This window comes from Sorex fumeus, unplaced genomic scaffold (assembly GCF_029834395.1).
Source record: "Sorex fumeus unplaced genomic scaffold, SorFum_2.1 ptg000061l, whole genome shotgun sequence".
NCBI classification, from domain to species: Eukaryota; Metazoa; Chordata; class Mammalia; order Eulipotyphla; family Soricidae; genus Sorex; species Sorex fumeus.
Window position 1 is genome coordinate 57,900,035 of NW_026606118.1, and position 15,959 is coordinate 57,915,993.

The window sequence follows — 15,959 nt, forward strand, 5'->3', positions numbered from 1 at the left end:
CGTGAGGACAGTTCATCACCTGTGGGAAAACTGAAGGGAACATATGAGCGGGATTAAGTCATGGGAATGGAAAGTTTCCATCCTGAAGTTTCTAAAGGTTCACTGGTGTATGTACGTGGGCCCGAGATACGTGTACCTCCACTCACAGTGCCCGGCTGGGTAGAAATATTTGACCCATGGTCTCTGTAAAACGTTCATGGGCCCCTCGGTGGAGAGAAATACCATAAAATTTCTGTGTTCTCTTTGTGTTTTTAAATTTTATTTTTAAATTCAGCATCTCTACAGACTGTCAAAAATTGCCAAGGCTGGGACTAGCGTGATAGTTCAGACAGTAGTAGAATGCTTTCCTTGAACACAGCTGACCCTGGTTTCATCCCCAGCACCCCATGTGGTCCCCAGAGCCCTGCCAGCACTAAGGGCAGAGCCAGGACTAAGCGATGAGTATTGATAGGTGTGACTCTGAGCCAAAGAAAAAGAGAGGAAAATTGGCAAGGCTGATTGTATTGCAAGGTTTTGAGGCAGGGAATTGGGAAGCTTTTCATTGGCAAGAATCACATCTCAGATTAACCTTATTGGCTAGGACACTGCCATTGTGCAAAGCTGTGTTTGTGTATTGCAGGGGTGGGGGGGGGGTGGGGGGTGGCACGCCCCTGACAGTACTACCTGGGATCAGTCCCAATAGTTCTTGGGATGATGTCCAGACCTCCTGTCCCTCACTCTGCATTTAATTATTATCATTATTGGGGCTGGAGTGATAGCACAGAGGGTAGGGCGTTTGCCTTGCACGCAGCCGACCCGGGTTCGATTCCCAGCATTCCATATGGTCCCCTGAGCACCGCCAGGAGTCATTCCTGAGTGCGAAGCCCAGAGTAACCCCTGAGCATCGCCAGGTGTGACCCAAAAAAGAAAAAAAAAGTATCATCATTATTATTGTCATTTTCTTGGTTTGGGGGAGATACCCAGCAGTGCTCAAGGCTTACTTCTGACTCTGCACTCAGGAATTATTTCTGGTGGTGCTTCAGGCAGGGACCATACTGGATGCCAAGGATTGAACCCCGGCCAGCTGTGTGCAAAGCAAACGCCCTATTCTCTGTACTCTCACTCTGGCCCCCGACTTTGCATTTTAATGCTGATTATTATCTGCTCTGTCACCCCTTTCTTTGATATGTTCATAGCTACATTCAGGAAGAATTCAGAAGAAACCACAGATGATGTTTTCCTGTGTGGAATGGGATGGGGTCTCGACTGGCGTTCTGCCAGGTACCCTCTGCTTTCCTGAAGTTTGTCTCTTAGAGTTGCTTCCTTTCCATGCCCACGGGCACTTCTGGTGAGACTGATTTTTTTTGCCCGTCACCCACCGCGGAGATCGGTCGGCTTCTACCAGCTCCTCTAAGGCTGCAGATGACAAAGCCCCGTTAAAGGCAACGCTTGACCTTCGCTTGTGAATCCCTACCTGGGAGGCGCGATTCTGTCCTTGACTTTATGGGGTTTCTCTCACCTTTCCTAAATGAAACTGTTACTTAAGAGGAAGGTGGGGGGAGGGCAACTTGACGGTGGCTGGGAGGAGGGTGGCCCCGCCTTCAGACTGGGTACATTAAAATTAAAAGGAGGGGAGACATAATCCAGGGGGCGGGGCATTTGCCTTTGCATGCTGCTGACTCTGATTAGATCCTCAGCATCCCTTTCGGTCCCCGGGACCCCACCAGGAGCGATTCCTGAGCACAGAGCCAGGAGTCAGCTCTAGCACAGTCGGGTGTGGCCCCCAAACAAACAAACAAAAAGTCCAAAGGCCAGGTATTGCCACGCCCCACAACAGTCCGCATTTCCCAGGTGTGGTCACCGGGAGGCCGCGTGCTCCAGCCCAAACCTTCCGCGTCCGCACTCGGCGCCTCCGCAACCCCCACCTCTCACGTCCCGACTCCCCTCTCCCGCCTCCTGCCCCTCCCCCACCACTCCCCCTTCCCACCCTCCACTACCACGACGCCCCGCCGCCTCTCCCAGTCGCCCCCAGCCCCGCCCCACTCCCTGCCCCGCCCCCACGTTTGCCCCGCCCCTTATGCCCACCCGGCCCCGCCTCTCCCCGCCCACACTTGCTCCGTCCCTATTTCCCACCCGGCCCCGCCTCTCCCCGCCCCCACGCTTGCCTCGCCCCTTATGCCCACCCGGCCCCGCCTCTCCCCGCACCAAGCTTGCCCTGCCCTTATCCCCACACAGCCCCGCCTCTCCCCGCCCACACTTGCTCCGCCCCTATTTCCCACCCGGCCCCGCCTCTCCCCGCCCCCACGCTTGCTTCGCCCCTTATCCCCACACGGCCCCGCCTCTCCCCGCTCCACGCTTGCCCCGCCCCATTCCCCACCCGGCCCCGCCTCTTCCCGCCCCACGCTTGCCCCGCCCTTATTTCCCACCCGGCCCCGCCTCTCCCCGCCCCCACGCTTGCCCCGCCCCTAATGCCCACCCGGCCCTGCCTCTCCCCGCCCCAAGCTTGCCCCGCCCTTATTCCCACACGGCCCCGCCTCTCCCCGCCCCACACTTGCCCCGCCCCTATTTTCCACCCGGCCCCCGCCTCTCCCCGCCCCATTCCCCACCCGGCCCCGCCTCTCCCCGCCCCATTCCCCACCCGGCCCCACCTCTCCCCGCCCCACGCTTGCCTCGCCCCGCCCCGCCCCGCCCCGCCCCGCCCCGCCTGCGGGTCACGTGTCCCGGCCCCGCCCCGGGCGGCAGGAGGGGCGCGCGGGGGATGGCGGCGGCGGCGGCGGCGGCGGCGCGGGGTGGCGGCGGGGAGCCGGGGGCGCCGGGCCGCCGCGCGCTCTACTTCTGCGGGAGCATCCGGGGCGGCCGCGAGGACCGGGCGCTGTACGCGCGGATCGTGGCGCGGCTGCGGCGCTTCGGGGCGGTGCTCACCGAGCACGTGGCGGCCGCCGAGCTGGGCGCGCGTGGTGAGGCCCGGGGCGCGGCGGGCGGGCGGGCGGGCGGGCGCGGGACCCTCGCCCCTGCCGGGCACCGCGGGAGCCGGACTCACACCCCTGCCGCTCACACGGCCGGCGCCCACACACACACACACACGCACACCCTTGTCACACACACACCCCTGCCGCTCACACACACGACCCTGCCACTCACACACGCCCGTCACACACACACACACACACACATACACACACAAAACCCTGCCACTCACACACCGTCACACACACACACCCTTGTCACACACACCCCTGCCACTCACACACTCGTCACACACACACCCCAGTCACTCACAAGCCCTGTCACATACACCCCTGCCACACACATACACAAATCCCTTTCAGTCTCACACATCCGTCACACACACCCATCATTTACACACACCCATCTCTAACACACTTCCCTGCCACTCACATACCCCTGTAACTCATATACATCCCCGTCACACACACATCCCTATCACATATACCTGTCAAACACCCCTACAACTCACATACTCCTGTCACACACTCATCATACACACACGTGTCACATACCCATCATTCACACAAACACCCATCACACACACCCTCACACACCTGTCACACATACGCATACATCACTCACACCCCTGCCATTCACACATATACCCCTGTAACTCATACACACATACCCGTCACACACATATCCCTAATACACACATAGCAGTCACACACCCCTACCACACACACACACACCCCTGCCATACACACAACCATCACACTGTCACACATTTGCCACTCACACCCATCATACGCTCGTGTCATGCCTGTCACACACAAGCACCTCGTCACACACACCCGTCACACACATTCTTGTCACACACCTGTCACTTATACCCCATCACTCACACCCGTCACTCACAAGCATCCATCACATAAACACACAACCCTGCTGCTCACCTTCACACACCTGTCTCACACACACTCATCACACACGTTCCTATCACTCACACACCCCTGTTACACGCATCACACACACATACTCCTCACAGACACACACACACACACACACACACACACACACACACTCTCCATCTCTGTGTGGGGATGTGCTCTGCCCTCCCCTACCTCCCAGCTGTGTGCCCTGCCCTGCCCTGCCATTCCCTGCAGCTGTATTGAGCTGGTTGCCATCCTCAGCGTGTGGGTAGCGTGCTGCCTAATTAATGGCTGGATGGTTACAGCATAATGTTGTGAAAGGCTTACCCCCAAATTTGTTATAGGTGTTTTGTGTGTAAACACAAAAAAGGGACGTCGTGTAAACACAAAAGGATGGCGGTGGTCTATCTCTCCCGTCCCGCCGCCCGCGTTCAGTAGTCTCAGGCTGTTTCCCCCACCCCAGGGAGGTCGATGGCAATGGGCAGGGGAAGGAAGCAAAGGAGGGCCAGGCTGGTTGGTCTTAGTTGCAGTTTATTCCCGTCCTCTCCGTTCACTCCTCTTCCCCCTCTGCCGCTCCCAGCCCATTCTTACAGTCTCATTATATCCCATAACAGAAATCTGTGTCATGGAGGGCCCAAGTTCTCTCAGATCATCACCTCCAGGTTCTCTCAAGCACGTGCTCCCTCAGAGAGCCCCGAAAATCCCCTTACATAGATCATGGGACCTCTCAAGGGCGCAATACAGTGATGTCATCAAAAGGAGTTAGAAAAAGAACATTGAGGCGCCAAAAAGGCAAAACATACGTTGTTTCTTTACATCTGCAGGCCAGTAATTGTGGCCTCTGGAAAGAAGATAGAAAGCCAAGACAGAAACCTTTCACAAGCTACAAGCACTTGGATTTGCATCCCAAAGACCAGTCTGCTAGAGTTTGGAATCTACATCCCAAAGACAAGCATCTGAGCCTGGAATCTACATCCCAAAGATCAGGCCTGGCTAGCACCTGAGATCTGCATATCTAAGACCAGCTAGGTTTCTGTGAGAAAAGGAAAGCTGCCTCCTACAATATACTGAAATTATTTACTGAAGGCAGTTTGAGAGGGGAAAATGTTCAGCCTCATCCAAACTAGTCAGGACACACGGGAAAGCTGCTTCTAGGACAGAATCTCATTTAGCAGATCAACCCACCCTGGAACAGAATCCCCTGGGTGTGTTTCTCATCTCCTTGTCCAACAAACATATAAGCATACATAATATAAATTATTTTGTATGGACACAGTAAGAAATACTTTAAGCTTATAGAATTGCTCTCCTAGGGCCATCTCGATCTCAGACTACAGTGCTCAGGCCAGATAGTCTTTCCCGTCCCTAGCAGGGTCCTAGTATCATTGTTACTTTTGGATCATGACAGCATTTGTCTATGATCAGACTCCTAACTTATACTTAAGAATTGTGGGCCTGGAGCAGTAGCAGAGCGGGTAGGGCATTTGCCTTGCACGCGGCAGACCCGGGTTCAATTGCCAGCATCCCATATGGTCCCCTGAGCACCACCAGGGGTAATTCCTGAGCGCAGAGCCAGGAGTAACTCCTGTGCATCGCCAGGTGTGACCCAAAAAGAAAAAAAAAAAAGAATCGTGGCACTTTGGCCTGGCTCATCTCAATGCTAGGGTAGCACATAGCTTAACCACTTGCCCTGGTTCCATCCAGTCCCTCGTCGGGATACTGCTTTTGGGGGTGCTAGGAAGTGAGGGCAACTGAGGTTTAATTTGAGAAAGCAGATGCCCAGGAGTGAATAATATTCAAAGCCAATTAAATCCTAAGTTACAAAGCATAGTGTTAACGGTCTTCCTGTATCTATACAAAAAGGACATTGCTTTAAAGTAAACTGTTCAAAAGACATAAGGAGAGGAGAAAGGCAATATTAATTTACAATACAAGTTCAGTGTCCTAGAAGGATCTGACCAACAAATGAACAGATTCTGATTGGGGAAAAGCTGATTAACTGGTTGGGGAAGAGAGCACAGAGAAGTGGTTACAGACAAACTAAGGATTGGGAGTGACTCGGGAGCACTGTGATGGGTGTAACCTGATAAACCTAAGCTCCTTGTGGCAAGGGAGAAAAGGACAAATCAGTTGTTACCCTACAGTTTCATTTTGTTTTTTAAGCAAAGAAAAGGCCCAGAATGATAGTACAGTGGGTAGAGTGCTTACCTTTCATGTGGCCAACCCGGGTTCGATCCTGGCTTCACATACGGTCCCCTGATCAGCACCTAGAGTGATTCCTGAGCACAGAGCTTGGAGTACGCCCTGAGCACCACTGGGTGTGGCCCCCTTCAAAAAAGAGGGGGTGAAGGAAAAGTTTTCTTTCCATGGTATGAGACCCTTTAGCATTTCCTGACAGTTTTAAACATACCAAAGTGCAGGGCGGTGGGAGAGTGGGTGGGTGGGTGGCTTACTCCGTGCTGGGGCTGGGGTGGAGACATGTACTGGATTGACCTGGACCGCTTGCATGCTGGGCACGGCTCAGCACTTTGAGCCATCCCCTGAGGAAGATTTTTTATTGGGTTGGGGGTGTCGCTTGGTCTTGGGCCACAGCCAGCTGTGCTCGGGCTACTCTTGGCTTGGTGCACAGGGGTCACTCCCTGGTGGTGCTGAGGGATGAAAGCTGGACCTTGTGCAGGCAGAGCATGTAGCCCCGCCCTTTCCGGCTGGGTTTCTTTCACTGTTTCTATTCCTTTTAGGCCGCCCCCACTTCCCTTCCCTCTGTTGCTGCTGTTACAGTCGCCAGGGGTCAATTGCTCTTGTTCATGGTGCTTGCGCACTTGGTTGTAGTGGGGGGGGCCCACTTTTTTTTTTGGCTTTTTGGGTCACACCCAGTGATGCACAGGGGTTACTCCTGGTTCAGCACTCAGGAATTACTCCTGGCGGTGCTCAGGGGACCCTATGGGATGCTGGGAATCGAACCCGGGTTGGCCGCATGCAAGGCAAACCCGCTGTGCTATCATTCCAGACCCGGGGGGGCGCACCTTTATTTATATTTTGATTTTGATTTTTGGGCCACAAGCAGTCAGTGCTCAGGGATCACTTCTGGTGGTCCTCAGGGGCCATATGGGATACCAAGGATTGAACCAGGGTTGGCAAGTGCAAGATAAGTACCTTAATTCCTGTACTAGGTCTCCAGGTCCTGGTACCATCCTATACTTTATAACGTTTTAATCCTTTACTTTATAATGTAGCTGGAAGTCAGGAAATAGGATGTCTCTTCCTTTCTCAGAATTGTTTTGGAAATTCAGAGCCTTTGTGTGGTTCCTCTGGGAAACCACATTTTAAGATTTTTTCCTACTTTAATAAAAATAATATCGTCTCAGGGCCGGTCTGATAGTACAGTGGGGAGGGCATTTGTCTTGCACGTGGCTGACGCAGGTTGATCCCTGTGATCCCATATGGACCTCCAAGCACCGCCAGGAGTGATTCCTGAGTGTAGAGCCAGGAGGAACCCCTGAGCATCACTGGGTGTGACCCAACCCCCCCAAAAAATAAAATGCCATCTTGACAGGGATTGTTGTGAATTTGTAGATGATTTGGGTAGTATGAAGATATTAATAATACTGTTTTTAATCGTTGAGCCCGGGATACTTCCATTTGTTTTTCTAATTCTTTTATAAGTGTGTTATTTTTTGTGGATTTTTAAACCTCCTTGGTTAAAGTCATTATTGTGTGTTATATTATTTTTGCTGTTTTGGGGGAGCCACACCCAGTAGTGCTCAAGGGTTACTCCTGGCTCTGTGCTCAGGGGTCATTCCTGGTGCTCAGGGACCATAAGGAACGAAGGGACTTAACCCGGGATGGCCAAGTGCAAGGCAAACGCTGTACCTGCTGTACCTGCTGTCCTATTGCTTCAGCCCCTAGTGTTTTATTATTTTTGATGCTCCCATAGTATCATTTTACTACTTTTGGGGTTAAAGTAACGTAAGGGGCTGGAGCGATAGAACAGCAGGTAGGGTGCTTGCCGGCACGTGGCCAGGGTTAGATCCCCAGCACCCCATGTGGTCCCCTGAATCCTCCAGGAGTGAGCCCTTAGTACAGTCAGGAGTAACCCCTGAGCACTGCTGGATGTAGCCTCCTACCCCCAAAAAAAAAAAAAAAAAGTAACACACAGGGGCAAGAGAAATAGTAAAGTGAGTAGAGCATTTGCCTTGCATGAGGCTAACCTGGGTTCAATCTTTGGCACCACTTATGCCCCCTGAGCGTCGTTCTAAGCCCAGAGACCAAATAACCCCTGGGCATGCCATGTGGGGCCTCCAAATCCAAAAGAAAAGCAGACTATTAGAGTACGGGGATGCCTAGGATGGATCTGTGTGCTTCGAAGATGGTGAAGCTTCTGGTCACTGCTCAAGGCCTGGAACCCTCGCCTGGTTTCTCCCACTTGGATTGGCTCAAAGGTCCCCTGAGGGGAATTGTCTAAGGCCCCTTTTTTGCAGAGCACCTGGGATGAGGCTGTAGTCTTGAGCTGGGAGGCTGGGCCCCGCTGCAGTCTGCTTGGGTGGGTGCCAGCACTGGACGCTGAGGCCAGGAGAAATCCTGGTGGGGGCTTTCATCCGGTCCTCAGGCGGTTCTGGGCACCATGCTGGGTGCTGCCATTCCTTCCCTGGCCCTGCCCAGACTCTCAACGCCTGTTACCCGTTTCCGTTCCCAAACCTGGGCCCTCTTCCTCTTGCTCTTATCGGGATGCAGCTGACTTCACAGCCGTCAAGCCCACCTTGCGCAGGCTGCAGTCCATCCTGCCCTGTGCTGCTGGGCTGGCCTGCAGAAGGGCAGAGTGCTGAGGGCCTTGACCACTGTTCTCTCCACGGCAGGGGAAGAGGCTGCTGGGGGCGACAGGCTCATCCATGAGCGAGACCTGACCTGGCTGCAGCAGGCAGATGGTGAGTGTGACGCCCACCTCCACCCCTGGTCAAACACCTCTAGGGTGTGAGAGCTCCCACTTTGGCTCATCTTTTTGACGGGTGGGGGAGGGGGCATCTGGGGTGCCACGTGCAAGGCAAATGCCCTCCCCGCTGTCCTGTCGCTCTGGCGCCCTCCGTCATCTTTCTTCCCAGTGGTGGTGGCAGAGGTGACCCAGCCCTCCCTGGGTGTGGGCTACGAGCTGGGCCGAGCCGTGGCCCTCAACAAGCAAATCCTGTGCCTGTTCCGCCCTCAGTCTGGCCGAGGTGAGCACTCGGTAAGGGGCAGGGGGGCTCATGGGACGGGGAGGGCAGTTCCTTCATCTTCCTCTGTCCCTGCAGTGCTTTCAGCCATGATTCGGGGCGCGGTGGATGGCACTCGCTTCCAGGTGTGGGACTATGAGGAGGGCGAGGTGGAGGCCACCCTGGACCGGTACTTCGGGGCCCACCCTCCTGAGCAGGAGGTGGCCACTCCCGACTCAACTGCTTGACGTCACATTGTGTTAGAAGCTTCTCTGCCCCAGCACCCCATTAAAAGGCCGTGGTGAAAAGGACAGTGGGCTGGGCGCTTATCTTTCACGTACCTGGCCTGGGTTTGATCCCTGGCACGCCACATGGTCCCCCAAGTCCTGCCAGGAGTGTGCCCTGAGCAACACTGGCTGTAGCCCAAAACCAATAACGAGAATGAAATAAAAGGTGTGTTTCTAGTTCACACTTGCTCTCTGAGGGTGGATAAGGGGCAGACACCCCTCCACGTCCCTTCCGTCTGCACCTCTGCTCCTTCTTGAGATGCAGAGACCCGCGGAGTGTGCAGCAAGGCAGCCGGCTGGCCATTCTTCTGTGTCCTCTGCAGCCAGGCAGCCTCGCAGGGCCCCTTCCCTGGATCAGCTTAGGCCCACCGCCCCGCTTCAGGCCTTCTAGGGGGTGCAGGTCGGGAGGAAGCAGCCCTGCAAGGCAGGGTCGCAGCTCCAGGTGCATGGCATGTACGACACCCTGGATTTGATCCCCACAGGAGAGAAACCTGCACAGGCACTGAGTACCATCCCCAGCACCAAGGGGCAGGGCAGGTGTGCGCCCTATTCAAGGGGTTAAGGCACGACTGAGCACCACCACTGGTGATCCCAGGATGCAGAGCCAGGAGTAAGCCCTGAGTGTGGCAGGTGTGGTGCCCCTGCAGGAAAGAAAAAGAAAAGGAAAAAGAAGCCCACTGAGAGTAAAGCAGCAGTGGGTGGGAGACAGGCTGGGTAGGGCTCATTGCTGGCCGTGTGGTACCGGAATACTGTACGTGTGAAACCCTGCCACCAGTGCTGCCGTCAGTCCGTGCCTCAGACCAACGCCAAGCAATAATGCAAATCTGGGGTTGGGGCGCAGACGCGGGCCCGTGGCAATGCTGCAGCCCGTGGGACTACGTGGAAAATAGGAGTTTATTGAATAAACAGAAGAAGGTGCTGCCGGGAAATGGCATCCTCCCGAATGAGGGTGGGGCGACCCCTCACCACGGGGGCTACAAATGCTCCCTGTGCCCCGTGCACCTCAGTCATAAACCTCATCGTCATCCTCCTCCTCATCCCCAAAGAAGAAAGTCTCTCGGTCCAGGTTTTCCGACTCCTCATCGTCGGAGAAGCTGTCAAAGTCTCCTTGTTGCCAGTCATGCACCCCCTCTTCCTCCTCCTCCTCCTCCACCTCCTCCTCCTCTTCCTCCACCTCCAGGCCCAAGGCGCCCTGCGGCCTAGGGAGAGGGAGGTTACACTCAGCCCCCGGAACCCCGCGCCCCCCTCGCCCGCCCACCGGGGCTCTGCCTGCCACTCACTGACTGCCTGGCACGTTGGAGCCCTTCGCCTCGCGAGCCTCTGAGGACGGGCTCTGGAGCCCCACGCGGAAATCCTGGGAGGGAACAGAGAGGGGCTTGGGGGTAACCAAGCACCCACCCCCAGTTTACCCCCTCCCACCCAGCCTTAGTGCTTGAGCTCAGAATTGGTGCTAGCAGACCCTCCCTGGAACCGGGGTTGCCCCCAGGACTCGGTGTCCACACCATCAGTGTACTCAAGACACAAGGTGCTTAGGACTGACTGCTGCCTCTGCACTCAGGGATCGCTTCTGGCAGTGCCCAGGGGGCTGGGGGGTCTCCATAGGGTGCCAGGGATTGGGTCTGAGTGGGTCGCATGCAAGGCAAGGGCCCTACCCGCCGTCCTATCTCTCCGGCCTGGGACTCCTGGGATTCTGATCCCCTATCTGGGAAGTCTAAAATGAGAGTAGTTCTCAGGGGTGCCAGGAACACTCATGCCCTGGTGCACACACCTGGGTGGAATGCTGCAGGATGGCCAGCAGCCGTTCCTGGATGCGCCGCAGCAGTTCCAGGCCTGTGTTGAGGCTGTCGGCGTGCAGCAGGCGCAGGGACGTGGCCAGGTCTCGGCAGCGCAGCAGAGCCTCCTCTGTGGGCACAGTGCACGGCTCCCCTCTGCGCCTCTGCACAGCCCAGGGCCACGCCCACGCCCACGCGGGAAGGCCAGCCAGAGAGCTGCACCTGTGGGTGCCTCCCGCCACAACTTATCTGCCCGCTGCCCCCTCCCCCAGTTCGTCATGGCCAGCGGTGAGCAGGCAGGGAAGGACATGCCCAGGCTGAGTGCAGGGGGACCCTGGGGAGCAGGGGTGCGGCCCACCCAGGAGGATCTGCAGGGCGTTGGTGTGCAGCTCCAGGCTCTCCGTCTGCTGCTCCACCACGTCCATATGCTCCGTGTCCTGGTTGTAGAAGCTGTACACGCAGGCATAGGCCAGCACCTGGGGGAGCCCCCGTCAGCCGGCGCCCCTCTGGCCAGCCAGGCCTCCCACCTGCACCCCTCTCCCCACCGCCCCAACCTTCCGGGCCTGCTCCAATCCCCGGCAGGCATCGTGGACGAAGGTGAAGGATCTGGGTGGGGGCTCCTCGTGGATGGCGGTGATACGGTTCCGCAAGTTCACAGCGAAGTCCTGGGTGGGAGCAGCGGCTCAGCGCAGCCTGCCCCCAGCCCCTACCCACCACAGCAGCCATCCTAGGCAACACTGTGAGTCTGCCCCCACCTGGCAGCCCCTTGCTCACCCGAGCCTGGTGGTGGAAGGTGCACCTCTCGTTATAGTCCTGGAAGCACTTCTCCTGGCGGGCAGCTTTACTGACCTGGGGAGGGCACGATGAGGGATTCTGGGCTGGGGCGGGGGGTTCCTGTCAGACAGACCCTCAGAAGTGGGTGATGGCAGCACATTCACCAGGCTGACTTCCAAGCAGGCTTGCTGTGGTGCTGGCGGGCCTTCCCAGGGCTTGGGCCACAGGCACTGCACTGCCTTCCCAGGACAGAACTCCCAGGCTTCTGCCCACTGTCCAGGCTCGATGGCAGCATACCATCCTGGCTACCCAGCCACCCCCCCCAGCCCTCTTACCATGGCAGAGCAGTTGTAATAGTCTTTATGGTTCGGCTTCCAGGACTTGAGGCAGCGCCAGCAGAATCCATGCTTGCATTTGGCACATGTCATGCTAGGGAGGAAGCCAGCTGGTCACGGGGCCTTGCCCTGGCCAGGCCACAGCAGATAGTCCAGGGGCCTGCAGCTACTATAGAGAAGCCCCGCCTTCGGCCCCTAGAGCCTCCTCTCCCCAATCCTTCTGCATCCCGCCCCCATGGGGTGACCCCTAGGAGGAGGGCTGGGACAGCGAGAGCCCGGGTTCCCGGTGTGGGCGAGGAAGCAGGCCCTCCCTCCCTCGGCCCGCATCTCCCCCGCTTTCTTACTGCAGACACCCCTCGTTCTTCTCGATGGGCGCCTGGCAGCTGGGACAGCGCTTGGAGATGAGCTTGGCCAAGTGTTTGCTCTGGGCCTCCACACTCATGCCGTCGTAGTAGCCGCCGTCATCCACCCACTGAGACATGTGCCCACAGCTGGCAGGGTAGTGAGCCTGGGGGGGTGGGGGGGCAGTGAGGGCACAGTCCGGCCCTTCTCAGGCAACACACGGATGCTGCTCATAGAAGGTTCCGGGGAGCAACCCAGAGCTCAGGGGGGAGGTAGAAAATAAGAGGAGGTGGAGTGCACATGTGTGTGCATGCTGGGGCTGTGTGTGCATATGTGGTTGTGCATGCTCAAAGCTATGTGTACATGTGTGTGCATATATGGACATAAGTGCTCAGGGATGTGTGTGCTCAGGGATGTGTGCTTGTGTGTGCACAGGTGTATGTGCATGCTCAGAGCCACCTGTGCAGTCAGAGCTGTGTGCCTGTATTTGGGCCCCCGTGCATAACTGTGCATGCCATATGCGTGCAAGTGCATGAATGTGCTTGCATGCTCAGGGCTATGTGTGTGCATGCATGCTTAGGACCATGTGAATGTGTGCGTGCTTGTGTGTATGTGTTCAGGGTTGTGTATTAGCACATGTATTTAGGACTCTGTGTGCATGTTCATTCAGGGCTGTGTTTGCATGTGTGTTTAGGGCTGTATGCAGGTGCATGTGTATTCACGGTGTGTGTGTGCGCGCGTGCATTCAGAGCTGGGTTTGCATGTGCATGTAGGCTTGATGCTGTGTGTTTGCGTGCATGCAGGTGTGTTCCGGGCTGTGTGCTTTCGGGACTGGTGGGCACCACCCACCTCAGGGAAGCTGCAGTTGAAGCAGGAGGCCCAGCCACACTTGGAGCATGTGGTCCCACAGCCCAGGCCCTGGCGACACAGGATGCGGTCGCAGCCCTGGGGGTTGGTGCACCAGGTCAGGTTGGAGCAGCTCTCCACGTAGCCCCGCAGGAGGGCCTTCTCGTACTGCAGGGATGGAGGGACCACAAGGTGAGGCTTGGCCCGAACACCAGACCCCCCCCAACACACACACACACACACACAGTGATGTGCTGGAGCCTCTCTGAGGAGGGGATACCTTGGAGATGACCTCTGGCGAGGAGACGATGGCCCGAATGAAGGCCCCGGTGGGCTGGGCGGGGCAGTCGGCGATGGGGCAGGTGCAGTGCAGCACGAGGTTCTGCTCGATGCGAGTGGTCAGGTACTCGTTCCAGCAAGACTGGAGGGATGGTGGGGGCCAGAGCAGTAGTACAGCGGAGAAGGCGCTTGACTCACATGCAGCTGACCCAAGTGTGATACCCTGCACCCTGACTGGCCCCTCTGAGCACTGCCAGGAGTATTTCCTGAGTGCAGAGCCAGGAGTAACACCTGAGCATCACCAGGTGTCCCCAAAACAAAACAAAGACTAGAGGGATGGCAGAGGCGGGGTGGGGAGGAGACTTGCTTCTCAGGCACCACAGCCTCCTGGGCACTAGCTGAGCCCCCCTGGCCTCAGCTGCCAAGTGAGGGAGGTTCCTACTGTGGGGGCCTCCGCAGCTCCAGCTGGGAAGGATGGAGATGGGATGGCTAAGGAGAATCACAAACAGGGGGAGGGTCATGTTGTAATAAGATGCAGCCAGGTTTGGGCTGGGGGTGGGGAAGGGGTCACGCCGACCCAGAGCATGGTGGCCCAGCATCCACTGGGGCCTGGCCTGATGCCTCCCCAGACTCCTTCCCCCAGAACACACTTGCCTGCTGTATCCCTCAGATCCTGATCGGTGTCCATGCACCCCAGTCACCGGCATCTGCCCAGCCGAGAGGCGCTGACCTGGGCCAGGCCATTACCCATCTGGCTTGCTCTGTGTGGCTGCAGTCTCCTAAAGTCCTCCACTGTTGCCCCTCTCCCCCACACCACGTTTGCCTGGCTTCCCAAAATTAGTGCCCAAGGGTGAACGGTACCCCTGGTGTCAAAGCTCCAAGATTAGCAGGAGGCCCTTCATTGGACTACTTTTATTCAAAGGAAAAGTACCAAACAGACCACAACAAGACCCTTTTTATGGTCACGTGAGCAGAGATGAATGGGAGATGAAATGCACAATGTTTGCATTTTGGAGAAGAAACAGGAACATGCAAAGTTTGAGAACCACTGCTCTATCTGGACCTAGTGAGACCCCTGAAAGTGCCCAGACAGGGGCCACTATACAGATGCCAAAGCCCAAGGTGGTGTGAGAGGGATGGAGACAGATCGGGTGAGGGGGGTCCAGAGGCTGAGTATGCTGGAAGGGGGGTGGGAGTGGGTGGGTCGAGGCCTGCGGAGAGGAGCAAGGGGAGGAGTAAGAGTAGAGAGGGTTAGGGTACGGGGGGCACAGGGAGAAATGGAGAAATGTGGGGAGGAGGGTGGGAGAAGTACAGGGAGGAGAAAGGGGAGGAAGGAGAGGAGGGAGGGACGAGCATGGGGAGCACAGGGAGAGGGGTGGGGAGAGGGAGGGGAGGAGTGCAGGGTCTCACCTTGCAGCAGAAATGTGAGCAGCAGAGAGCGGGTAAGTCATCGCCAGTCTCCAGGGGGCTGACGCAGACGGGGCAGTGGTCAGGGCGGGCAGGGGAGGCCTGGGGGACACGCAGCCCGGCGGCCAGCAGCAGGGGCTCGGGATCGTCACTGTAGCTCTGCAGCAGCTGCTCAGCCCCCCAGTGGGAATGAGCCAGGAGATGCTGGGCCACGTCGGGCTCCAGGCTGAGCGTCTCCTGCACCCGGCGCACCGTCTGCTCCATCAAGCCCTCCACCTCCTGGGGGCTCATGGTGCGGCCCGCAGGCAGCTGCAGACACGCCAGGGCAGCCACAGCTTCTGGGCTGGCAGGAGAGAAGGGCCAGTGGTCAGTCGCCCTCGTGTCTCCCCCGGGCCCCAGCTCCCTAAGCGTGAGGGCTCCAGCCACCTCAAGTCCCGGCCACGCGGAGCCCCCGACACACACCTAGCACTCGCGGGGGAGCGGAAGGGCGGTGGCTGCTAGGGGCATCGCAGAGATGCAGTGTTCAGGCCCTCGAGGTCCCACCCCAAACTCTGAGCACGATGCCAGGGGGCCCAGGGTCAGCAGCCTGGATTCAGGGTGTGGGGGGCGCCCTGTGAGCAAACAGGCACCGCAGGCTGTGGGGCACACTGGCGCGAGAAAAACTGCTCACGCGCATGGAAGGTGAGAAGGGCTGTGGCAAGGGGCTGGCGCTGGAGCCCAGCGGCAAAGTGAGCCTCCCACAGCAGGCTTGTTTACTGGCGCCCATGGGACCCTCAAGCACCACCAGGAATGGCTCTTGGGTTCCGCAACCCTGCCAGGAGTGGCACAACCACTCCCTCACCAAAAGTAAGTAGTGCCCAAACAACTTCTGTGA

The 15,959-nt window shown here is 57.4% G+C and overlaps 3 protein-coding genes across 3 annotated transcripts in view; 2 read left to right on the top strand and 1 right to left on the bottom strand.

The window, feature by feature from the left end:
- The window catches only part of DLK2 (delta like non-canonical Notch ligand 2), a 442,344-nt gene that overhangs the window by 297,281 nt on the left and 129,104 nt on the right, over nucleotides 1-15,959 (top strand). The gene's annotated exons all lie outside the window — the stretch shown is intronic.
- On the top strand, nucleotides 1,234-9,322 carry DNPH1 (2'-deoxynucleoside 5'-phosphate N-hydrolase 1). The gene is made up of 5 exons (XM_056125899.1): nucleotides 1,234-1,260; nucleotides 2,783-2,936; nucleotides 8,714-8,782; nucleotides 8,957-9,067; nucleotides 9,143-9,322. Exons 1-5 carry the CDS (start codon nucleotides 1,234-1,236, stop codon nucleotides 9,289-9,291), a joined length of 510 nt encoding a protein of 169 aa, XP_055981874.1. The 3' UTR covers nucleotides 9,292-9,322.
- The window catches only part of CUL9 (cullin 9), a 39,764-nt gene continuing 34,392 nt past the window's right edge, over nucleotides 10,588-15,959 (bottom strand). The window contains 10 exon segments of the mRNA XM_056126329.1: nucleotides 10,588-10,684; nucleotides 11,099-11,232; nucleotides 11,461-11,578; nucleotides 11,657-11,767; nucleotides 11,877-11,951; nucleotides 12,212-12,305; nucleotides 12,556-12,719; nucleotides 13,403-13,567; nucleotides 13,680-13,820; nucleotides 15,089-15,428. Of these exon segments, the coding sequence (XP_055982304.1) occupies nucleotides 10,607-10,684; nucleotides 11,099-11,232; nucleotides 11,461-11,578; nucleotides 11,657-11,767; nucleotides 11,877-11,951; nucleotides 12,212-12,305; nucleotides 12,556-12,719; nucleotides 13,403-13,567; nucleotides 13,680-13,820; nucleotides 15,089-15,428 (1,420 nt within the window). The 3' untranslated portion in view covers nucleotides 10,588-10,606.

Bases quoted from the DNA above. Each gene is read 5' to 3' on its own strand.
- DNPH1 (XM_056125899.1), top strand. From the start codon at position 1,234: ATGGGGTCTCGACTGGCGTTCTGCCAG. The intron at 1,261-2,782 runs GTACCCTCTGCT...GGCGGCGGGGAG, and splicing joins CTCGACTGGCGTTCTGCCAG to CCGGGGGCGCCGGGCCGCCG. The intron at 2,937-8,713 runs GTGAGGCCCGGG...TCTCCACGGCAG, and splicing joins CGCCGAGCTGGGCGCGCGTG to GGGAAGAGGCTGCTGGGGGC.